The sequence below is a fragment of the Varanus komodoensis genome, unplaced genomic scaffold, assembly GCF_004798865.1.
Source record: "Varanus komodoensis strain SLA01 unplaced genomic scaffold, ASM479886v1 scaffold154, whole genome shotgun sequence".
Classification (NCBI taxonomy): Eukaryota; Metazoa; Chordata; class Lepidosauria; order Squamata; family Varanidae; genus Varanus; species Varanus komodoensis.
Genome location: NW_025335449.1, coordinates 169,694 through 180,995, shown reverse-complemented (window position 1 = coordinate 180,995; position 11,302 = coordinate 169,694). Strand labels below are relative to the sequence as shown.

Genomic DNA, 11,302 nt, shown 5'->3' with positions numbered 1-11,302 from the left:
CCTCCTCGCCCGCAGCGCCGCAGGCCGCGCCGCCCTCCGCCCAGGCCGCGCCGCGCTCCCGGGCCCCGCCGCGCTCCCGGCCGCATCCGGGGACCCGCGGGGCGGGAAGGGGCGGCGCGGCCCCCGCGCGGAGGCGGCCCCGGGTGGCAGCGACGCCTGGCGGAGGCACAGCCGCCGGACCCGCGCTGGGTCCGTCCCGCACGCACGGAAAGCGGCTTCTCTCGGCCTCAGCGCTGCGGCTGATGGGGCATGTGGTCCGCCAGAAACGCCCCCCCCCCCCCCGCGCTCCGCAGCTGCCATCCCTGCAGGGCTGCGGAGCGAGAGGGCTGTGCAGTACTCGATGTCCCGTCTCTCACCCCTCCACGCAGGACGCCCCCCGGGTGGTCGCATGCTCGACCCCCGCCCCGCGCGGCCAGAAGCGGGGGGTGCGGGAGGAGGCGGCCTCGGGCCCGGGTAGAAAGTCGGGATGCACCGGGCACCGCAGGGTGGCTTCCAAGCACCGCACTTCAATCCTGCTCTGCCTCCAGTCTTCAAGCCCACTTTTCCTGCCTTGATACAGAAGTCGGAAATATATTGACCACCGGCTATACCGCCAGTATCTTAGACGACTGCTTTTTGTCGGTGTGTGTTAGCACACAAATATGGCGACTGTGTTGGAAAAAGCCGGCTGCTCATAATGATCCAATTTTCTTTCCGTGACTGCATTAGGCAACCTCTCACAGAGTGTGTTCCTTGACCCAGCAGCCCCAGCAATGGCCAGACTCTGCGCCCAAAGGGGCCTTGGTGGGTTGCCTGAGCAGCAGGTAGACTTCAGAGGCAGGGCAAGGCGCGCACTCCTGAGCTATAGGCTGATGAATCTGAAAGCGGCTTCCGGAAACCACAGGCCTCTCCACAAGCATCAGCATGAAAGCGCCTAAGCGATGGCACCGGGCAGAAGCTCCCCAGCCGCACCCCCAACAGCCATCAGGACAAGGGCCACCAGCTCAACTGCCGCTGCCAAGGGCCTCAGCTGGCAGGTGCAGCCTGTTCCTGGGATCACAGGCAGGTATCCACATATGTGACCGGGAAAATATCGGCCACACATTCTCCCTGATGTCATCAGGGAAAGGTGCCCTGACAGGCAAACTTACAACTAATGTTAGAATCCATTGTCGGCCTGGAAATTGTTACCCTTCCCCTTCTGTCAGCCCTGCTTTGGGGCAGGATCCCCGCTGCTGACTGATCTCGCCTGCATATGCAAAATAATCCATTCCGATCTCTCCTGGGTGCTGCTTCCCTTTTTCACCGACCATTGAGAGACCAAGCGCATTTCTGCAACAACTGCTTTAAGTGTTTTTTGAACAGAAAGGCAGAGGATTCAGTTCATGTTACTTTGCCATTTGAAGGCTTTCTGCTCAAACAGCAGGTCCATCAGCTTACGCAGCCTACAAATCTCTTGAACGCAAGTGGCAAAGCAAGCAACAATGCCACATGGAAATAAATGGATGCTGCATGTCAAAGCCCTACTGAATGGGTGAGTACCTTTTGGGCTGTCCTGCAGGTGTTTTGGCCCACATCTTCCATCAGCCCCAGCAGCGCAGGGGATCATGTAAGCAGCAGGCCAAAACCTCTGCAGACAGTTAAGTTGCTTACTCTGCCTTCATGGGAGAAAAAATGTATTGGTGTATATATGCATTTAGGGATCAATAGTTAGCACAGAAAATACGTGTTTAAAGTGATAGAGAGAAAAGTTGCAGTTGGATAGATCTGAGTGTCCTGGCAGCCATCGAATCTGGGCTGTTTTTCTTATCTATGACCCCTTTTGGGGTCCCAGCAGCTTGGTGGACATTAGCAGAAATCAACAGGAAGTCTGTACACCCAGAAAAAAGGGTAGCCAGTCAGAAAGCTACCCCCTACACAAGTCAGGCATATGTAGCCCTATAGACATGGCTGGACTGCAGCTCCTGTCCTTCCTCACATGTGGCTTATGTCGTTTGAAGCACATGCTGTCTGAAGCCCCCCTCCTTTTATTTGCAATTGCATGATGTTGTGATGGCCACCTGCTCCGAGAGATGAAAAAGGGGACTGGCCAAATTCATGGAGATTCAGGCTACCAGCGGCTCCTAGTCCTCATAGCTCCATGTGCACCAGTTCTGGGAATAATGGGGGGAAGGATGCTGTGAGTTGCCATGTCTTGGTCGTGGGCTTCCTATGGACAACTACAACGCTGGACCTAACAGTCCCTCGACTGCATCCGGTATGAGTCAAACAACAGCTGGAAAGCTCCAAGCCCGTGCCCCAAATGTAAAGGCTGAAATTTAAAGTCACTGAACAAAAAGATAGCCAGGTACTTCCTGTGCTCTCTTCTAGATCAACTCAATGGTTTTACCAGGAGTGGTATTAAGGAAGGGAAAAATTAGCATCTATCTGGAATTGCTCATCTCTGAACTATGTTACTAGTGGCGTATCCCTTTCATGCATGACACACATAAACATGCAACCTTTTCACTTTCTTGACAATTTAAAGCAGCAAATGAAAAGTACAGACACGTACAAGACAAGTTGGATATTTATTGTAGAATAAGAAAGGTAGCTTCAGAATTGTAACTCACATTTTAATGCATTCTCTTATTTCAGGTGCCATGAACATTGGGAAAACTACAAACAGCAAGTCTGCAAGCCAGGGATGAGCAAGCTGTCTTCCTCCAGAGGTGAAGACTCCAAATTCCATCAGTCCCTGATGGCAGTTGTAGTCCTTCACCATCAAGATGGCCACAGATTCCCCACCCTTGCTGTAGTTAGTGAAGAGAGTCGTCAACTGGGTTGAGTGATAGGGCTTTGTTGCCAAATGGCTAGAGGTGTTGGCAAGCACAGCATTAGTGTTACAAAAGGTACACGTGGAATACAAACTTGGAAAGAATTATTTGGCAGCCCAACTAGGGACAGAAAGATGGTGGCCCAGCTAACAAAGGTTCCCATCGTCATCCAGCTTCTCCGAAGTCTGGCAAGACAAACTTGCCTTCAGACAGCTCACCATGTTCTGAAGTGGCACTGGCCCTCCAGATTCCCATTAGCCACATCTATGGCCAACTGGGTTGCACAACAAGTCATCCCTGAGACAGAGTGTAGAAGGTTTGGAAGAGAGCCTAATGCACCCTTCTCTTCCAAAAATCGGAGATTCAGCCATGAAGATGCTGTGACTCCGCTTTGTTCTGGCATTGCCAAACTCATCTTCCTTTCCTACCTTTTCTCTCTGCTTCTTGGGCGACTTGGCTTTTTAGTCTGCGAGCCTGAAGCCAGGGCCTGCCTCTTTCTCCTTCTTCTCTTTCTTGGCGTGAGCTACTGGGGAGACAACACTGGTCTGAAAAATGGGGAGAAAAATATTATGATACATCAGGAACGGCGAACCCGCGGCCCTCTGGACATCATTGTCAGACCCAACTCCCATCAGCCCCAGCCACAATGGCCAACAGCTAGGGGTTATGGTAGCTGTAGTCCAGCAACGTCAGGAAGGCCACAAGTTCCCCACCCTTGCAATACATAAACCATACAGAACACCTGTTCCAGTGCTCTGAATAGGGCAAATGCGTACAGCCATCGTTTTCCGTTCGTGGACTGTCAGAAATGGAGGCTTTCCAGCTGAGCCCAAACCATGAAAAAATGTGTTCTGGCTTGCACGGGAAGCCTCCACAAATACGGAAAGCTCTCCTTTTCAGGCCATCCCACATTCCGAGTGTGAAAAATGCGATGCTTCTGCCCTGGTTAGGTCTGATCTCCAGAACAGGGCTACAGACTCAGACCCCCTCATGTCTGCACAGCTCCTCTGAAACACAGCAAGGTTTGTGTTAGTACAGAAGCTTTTCCCCCCCCCCCCCCCCAGCACACTTGTGTGTTCTTCCCTGGGAATTGTTGTGAATTTTAAAGCATTTAGAAAAAAAAATTATCCCACCCTTCCAACGCAAGCTGCCTCACCTAGGACAGTTCACAGCAAAAGGATCCCATAAAAGAAATACGACGACAGCTTAAAAATGGAAACAGGGCACAGCAGATTAAAATGTTCTAAAATGTTGGTCTACGTTAATAAAATAGTCATCTGCTGAGCCAAGAAACAGCTTGTCAGTACAGGAAAGTTTAACTAGTCACCAAAAACAGTAAGAGAAGAGCCCGAATGGATGGCGTGGCTAAGGACTCCCATACTCCACGCACAGCTACTAGGAAGGGTCTCTTCTCTCGTCCGGACGAGTCGTGCCTCAGCCACAACTGGGAAGTGAGGAAGTTGACTTATTCTAGCATAAGCCCTCCGCATGTAAAGCATTTCTACTCTCTCTGAAGGAAAAATGCCAGAGTTTGGCTTAAGGCAGCCTCCAACTCCAGCTTGTATCTCCATTCTGTCCCTTTCAGGGCGTGAACAGAACAGCCATGCATTAGGCGGGTCGCGCTCAACAGACACCCCTCAAGTTTGGCTTCCACGCTCTAAAGCGGGATGTGCAAAAGCCCAGCTCGTGCCCCGCTGAGCTGAGGCCAGACGCCACTCTCACTGCAAAAAGGTCATGTCAGGATGCCGAGGACAGCGGTAAATTAGGTCGGGGGTCTCCCCTGTCGTACAACCCCTCACCAGGCCAAAGGGGTGCTTGTCTACCACTAACCAGCATTAGAGAGCCCTGACTTGCTTTACTTCTGACGACAGCGGTGGTAAAGCAGTGATTGGGCTGCACTGGTTTGGAGGAGGAGGTTTCCGCCTTCTCCCTCCCCGGCGTAGCAGCTCATGAAGAGTGTTGTACGTGCGTGTACACATGTGAATGTCAGTGTGCTTTAGTTACGAGTGCGTTGCATGTATCTGCATGCACATATCTGTTCCCACCCCCCTAGTGGGCATCCAAGGTAACCCTCGGAACAGAAAACGGCTGTGCGTCCTTACACTAAGGCGATCAGCACTTTGGAAAGGCGGAGAGATGGAAGAAACCTTCTCCCTCCATTTTGAGCTACGCTTTCCGGGCTGTCCAGAACAGTATTTACATCAGCCAACAGGAAGTTATATGACTGCGTTTCTGTCCTTGCGCCACACACATCCCAAAGGCCCCCTCTCTCTGCCACAAACATGTAAAGATAAATATTCAGTGTACAGATAGTGTTATTACACAAGTCAGTCACTAAGTGACACTGGAGTTCCATTAATTTTCAGCGTCCGGTTCTCCGCTAAGGTTTGTTTAACTTCCTGACCGGGTTGTCCTTTCACAACCTTCCACATGGAAGAGTTTCTGATCTTTGTTTTCTTGTTCCTACATGACAGAAGTTCCCCTAAGGATTTTCTTCATGCAGGTATGTCCAACCAAGCATCTACCAGCCAGGGCTTGGTTGACACCACTTCAGGTCCACTTCAGGCAGCCCTTGCTTACCAAAGCTCAGTTTACAAGATGTATGGAAATCGTGGCAAGCTAGGACTCTGCCATTTTTGCTGCAATGACTAACAAATGTCAGCTTTTATAATGCCCTCTAAACTGAGCATTCCTGTGATTACTGGATATTCCATTGCAAAACTGATGTTAAAACTGCAAGGAAAGGAAAACCAGCAAATATATAGCTGATGTGACTTCCAAATGAGGAGAAGTGGAAGAGGAGAGCTTCATACCACTAGCAGCTTTGCTCAGGGAATGTCGAAGGTGAAAACACTGGTTTGTAGTTACACAAAGGAAATACACACTCTATAAAAAAACCACGATGCTGGATTGGTTGAGTTCCTTCACTCTGCTGTAGATCTTCAAGGAAAGGAAGTAGGTAGTGCTGGAAAAACTGGCAGATCTAATGCTGTTACAGAGCTCTGCTCATAGGTTCATCCCACTGTTCCCCATTTCATATCCCAGGTATGAAGTGGGCCAAATGCTTCCATAGTAGCTGTTTTCCTCCTACAAGAATGTGTAGATTTTCTCACTCTTGTGTCCTTTAAAGCTGAATTACTACAGAAGCTTTTACAACAGCATAAACATACCCAGGCATTCCCCCTGGGTGAATAACTGCTCTGGCCAGCTGAGGTTTATTGCAAGACAAACGCTTTCACTTCACCCTCATCATCGTTAGGCATTCTCTCCTCCAAGAATTCGTTTGCATCTAATAGGCGCTGAGGCCCGACAGAAGCCCCTTCCACATTCCAGGCGGTAAACGGTTTCTCCCTTGTGTGAATCCGCTGATGCCTTATCAGAAGTGTGCTAGAAATGAAACACTTTCCACACTCCAAGCACTTAAAGGGTTTCTCCCCGGTGTGACGTCTCTGATGCTTATTAAGTAATGAACTCTCACTGAAGCCCTTTCCACATTGCAGGCATTTAAACGGCTTCTCTCCTGTGTGGGTTCTTTCATGTCGAATAAGCAGCGTGCTCCAAGTAAAGCTTTTTCCACACTCCAGGCATTTATATGGTTTGTCTCCTGTATGGGTTCTTATGTGAGAAATAAGAATGGAGTTGTGACCAAAGCTCTTGCCACACTCTGTGCATTTAAATGGTTTCTCTCCTGTGTGGATTCTCTTGTGTGAAGTGAGATGTATGTGCTGACGGAAACTCCTTCCGCATTCCATGCACTTAAAGGGTTTCTCTCCTGTGTGGATTCTTTTGTGTGAGGTCAGGTGTATATGTTGACGAAACCGCTTTCCACAATCCAGGCATTTAAATGGTTTCTGTCCTGTGTGCATCCCTTGATGTGCTGTGAGAATGCCACTTTGACTGAAGCACTTCCCACACTCTAGGCATTTAAATGGTTTCTCTCCTGTGTGGGTTCTTTGATGTGCAGTAAGACTTCTGCTCTGACTGAAGCACTTTCCACATTCATTGCATTTATATGGTTTCTCTCCTGTGTGACTTATTTGATGTCTAATAAGGTTTGTGCTATCGATGAAGCTCTTTTCACATTCCAAGCATTTATACGGTTTCTCCCCTGTGTGAATCCTTTTATGTCGAATAAGTTCTGAACTCCGACTAAAGCTCTTTTCACAATCTGGACATTTAAATGGTTTCTCCCCTGTGTGGGTTCTTTCATGTCTAACAAGTTCTGAACTGTGACCAAAGCTCTTTTCACACATCAGGCATTTAAATGGCTTCTCTCCTGTGTGGGTTCTTTCATGTCTAATGAGGTGTGAGCTTTGACTGAAGCTCTTTCCACACTCCGAGCATTTAAAAGGCTTCTCTCCTGTGTGGGTTCTTTTATGAGAGGTGAGGTGTATGTGCTGCCGAAAGCTCTTTCCACACTCCAGGCACTGAAATGGTTTCTCCCCTGTGTGGATCCTTTCGTGCGACGTGAGGTGAATGAGCTGACGAAACCTCTTTCCACATTCCAGGCACTGAAAAGGTTTCTGACCTGAATGCATTCCTTGATGAGCCGTGAGAATGCCACTCTGACTGAAGCACTTCCCACACTCCAGGCATTTATACGGTTTCTCTCCTGTGTGGCTTCTCTGATGTGTAGTAAGAATTCCACTGTTGCTGAAGCTCTTTCCACACTCGAGGCATTTATAGGGTTTCTCCCCAGTGTGGCTCCTTTGATGCGATGTCAGATTCCTGCTTTGACTGAAGCTCTTGCCACACTCCAGGCATTGAAATGGTTTCTCTCCGGTATGAATTCTTTTATGTCTATTAAGTTCTGAATTTCTGTTGAAGCTTTTTCCACACTCCAGACATGGAAATGGTTTCTCTCCTGTGTGGGTTTTTGAATGCATGTTAAGGTCTGACTGATCATCACAGCCTTCTGCATAGGGAGAGCACTCATTGTTTCTCTGCCCTTTGCGCTTCCTTTGATGGACCGGGATTTCATGGAAGTCAGCACCCAGATAAGCAAGAGTGTCATTCCTCTTCTTATCCATTTGGTTTCCCTCCTGTTCCTTCATTCCACCTTGAGACCCAACAACAACTTCCACGGCTAGACATGTAGCACTTTCCTCCAACGCTTGAAGTGTTTCCACGTCATTGGTTCTTTGCCACATATCACCTGCTGAAACAGAGAGAGAAACCTGATGTGAGAAGCAGCGGCAACAGGGCTTTCAGTTACAGAATGAACAAAATCAGTTACTTAAACCGTGGTGGATCCAAGTGCCTGCCATCTACCATTCTGAATAAGCAAGCCACATATTCAACCTATAAACACAGAAACGGCTTGGGACTGGGAGACCTGAAGGAACGCCTTTTCCCCATGCACCCTCCCACCCCTTAAGATCTGCAGCAGAGGCCCTGCGCCGGGCACCCTCCTTGAAGGGGGGTAGGAGAGAGAGGAGGGCCTTCTCTGTGGTGGCACCCCAGCTGTGGAACGTGCTCCCCAGAGAGGTTCGCCTGGTGCCAACGTTATACACTTTTCAGTGCCAGGTCAAGTCCTTTTTATTTACCCAATATTTTAAAGTTTAAATATTTTAATTATGTTTTTATTGATATCCTCAGTCGCATTTTATTTTGTTGTTGATGGATGCATCTATTGGGTATTTTACATTGCAAGCTGTCCGGAGACGAACCGTATTGGACAGGATAAAAATATCCTAATAAATAAACGAACACACCTAGCTGGCAGCCTGTGCTACAATCCACCACAGCTTAAAGAAACCGAGGTAGACTGTGGTTATCATTCAAACACGGGCAATGGCTGAGGATGGTATACAAGAGCCTCGTCTGACTGGACACCCCTTTAGGCCAACCCTGCCACAAAATAAACACATGGCGGATGAATAAAATGAAAAGCAGAGAAAGGAAGCGACCTGTTTGGGACAAATAACAGACAGGAAGGATGACATTTGCTCTGGAAGAATCCGAGGTTTAGAACACCAGGAGAAAAGAAGTCTGCTGGTTCAGACCAAGGATCCATCTAGTCCAGCATTCGGTTTGCACAGTGACCAACCAGCAGTCACAGGATCCCATAAGCAGGACCTGAGTAGTCCCGCCTGCTTCCTCTGATACTCGAGGTAGCACAGAACCATGAGGACTAGTAGCCCTGAGAGCCTGGCTCCAGGAATTTGTCTAAACCCTATCGAAAGCCACCCAGACTGGGGTCCATCACTCCAAATCACCCCTCAGCACTGGCTGGGCCTCATCTAACAGTTCTTCCAACTGTGGTGCATCCATTCTAGGCACCACAGTTGAAGAAAGAGGCAGACAAGGGAACAAAGCCCTACGAGGAGCTTGGAAGAACGGGGCATATTCAGCCTCGAGGAGGGACGTCTGATACGGTAGCACCATTCAAGCACTTGACATTGCTGTCACAAAGCAGATACAGGAGCTCTTCTCAGTCATCCCAGAGCGCAGGACACAAAATATCGGGCTCAAGTTACAGGAAGTCAGGTTCCGGCTGAACATCAGGAAAAATGTCCTGATCATCAGAGCACAGCACTGGAACCCATGACCTGGGAAGGCTGTGGGCTCTCACACAGGAGGCATCCAAGATGCAACTGGACAGCTGCAGTGGCACCTCAGCTCACGAACTTAATCCGTTCCAGGAATCTGGTCACGACCCAAACCGGTGGCGAGCCAAGTCAAATTTCCCCATAAGGGTCAATGTACATAAGGTTAATCCGTCCCGTAAATATTTTTATCACAAAAATTTGAAGCAAAGTACAGTACAGTTTGAAGAGAGAGAACAGTAACCTGGGTGGTGGGGAGGTTATTGTTAGGAGGGAGAGTCCCCCTCCATAAGGACATGGGGAGCTCTCCTTCAGGGGTTTCCTCTCTTCTTTGTCTCTTAGCTGCAGGGTCAATTTTGGCGAAAAAGCTGCATGTTCTGCCCACCTTCCTTACCGCTCTGCCCGTTCTTTTTACCACCGTGCTTGCTCTGCACTTTCTTTGGAGCCGTCATTCAATAAGCTTCACAACAAGTGCCCCCAGGTCTGTCTGCGACCACGAGTGGGGAAGATGGCCGCGATCGCAATCCTGTTCGTGTGGGAACATAGCCACGATCATGGTTATCACCTGATGTGGAGTTTGCGACCCGAGGGAAAATTTTCCCAAAATTTCTGTTCGTGACCCGATTTGGTGGTGAACTGAGGTGTTCGTGAGCCAAGGCACCACTGGATCTGAGAGGGAGGGTTTCACCTGGGGTCCTGCAATGAGCAGGGTGTTGGATCCAACGGCCCCGTGGCCCCTTCCAACTCTCCTATACGATGGTCTTGTAGAAACGAATTCCACAGTTTAACGCTGCACCATGAGAAACAGAACATCCTGCCTAGTCTTGGACACCTCTATCATGTCCCCATTTTTCTAGTAAGCATTCTGAGGAGCTATACTCCTCACCCTCTTTGAGAGTGTAAGGTCTCTCTCTAATTTAGAATGGGACTTACATTGGTCAACCACATCTTGGAAAGGAAAACTGTTGTGGGGTTGTTCTGCAGAAGGCGTTGGTACGTCTTTGGACATGGTGCCTTCCTGCTGTAAGATCTTCACCGTTGTCTCTGCTCCTGTAATCTTTGGAAAATGGAAGGAATGAGAATCGTGACGACTCTGTCTCTTGTTAGACAAGACAGAAGGCTCTGCAAAGAAGCAGGCTAGGTGGGAGAGAGGAAGAAAATACGGAAGCAAACACAACAGGTTGAAGTGCCACCCTCTGAACCAGCCCCGTTTCTAATTATTAGAATTATAATTAGCTCTACTTATAGAAGCCTGAGATATCGATAAACTTGAAAAAGCCTGATAAGAACAATGCCTCAGCTGCTATTGTTTTTAAATACTGAACTATATATTTCCCATAGACTTCAGCTTTCCATAAAAAATGCTCAAGTCAGGTAACAATCGCATTAATTACAACAAAACAGAATTAATCTGCATAGCAAATAAACATGATCACAACCATGGTTAATGTTTAATTGAATGCGTTTGTATTGGAATCTTGTATAGCAAACTACTTTAAGATGTGGTTAAGATATGGTAAGTGAGATTAAAATAAATAGCACCAGTTCAAGTCAGATAACAGCATATAAAATGCCAGCCACTCATAAATGTAATTAAATTAACACAACTGCTCAGCAGGCCAAATATTTGTCTGAATGAAAAGTGGGGCATCTCCTAACAGACATGCACTAATAAAGGCACTGAAGGGCTAGAAAAGGAGCAGAAAAGGGCTACCAAAATCAGTCAAGCGACTAGAGCAACGCCTCAGCCAGGAAGGGTTATAACGGTACAATGTTGTAGATTTGGAAAAGAGCAAAAAAAGCTGGAGGGGTCAGACACAATTAGGAATGTGGGGGAAACAGACGGACTTTTTCTCCCTGTCTTGTAATTCTAGAACCCAAGAAGTCATCCTTTGAATTGGATCACGGGGCGGGGGGGGGGGGGGGTATTCAGGACAGATCCAAGGAAGGACATTCAAA

At 48.5% G+C, this 11,302-nt stretch overlaps 1 protein-coding gene across 5 annotated transcripts in view; it reads right to left on the bottom strand.

The window, feature by feature from the left end:
* The window catches only part of LOC123021049 (zinc finger protein 883-like), a 58,006-nt gene that overhangs the window by 14,808 nt on the left and 31,896 nt on the right, over positions 1-11,302 (bottom strand). For 2 of the 5 annotated variants that reach the window (XM_044425429.1, XM_044425431.1), the window contains one exon: positions 2,531-7,576. In XM_044425429.1, coding sequence (XP_044281364.1) covers positions 6,011-7,576 — 1,566 coding nt within the window. In that variant the 3' untranslated portion in view covers positions 2,531-6,010. Of the gene's footprint in view, positions 7,954-10,276; positions 10,711-11,302 lie in introns of those variants that run through there. The other 3 variants (XM_044425430.1, XM_044425432.1, XM_044425433.1) reach the window with 3 other exon arrangements.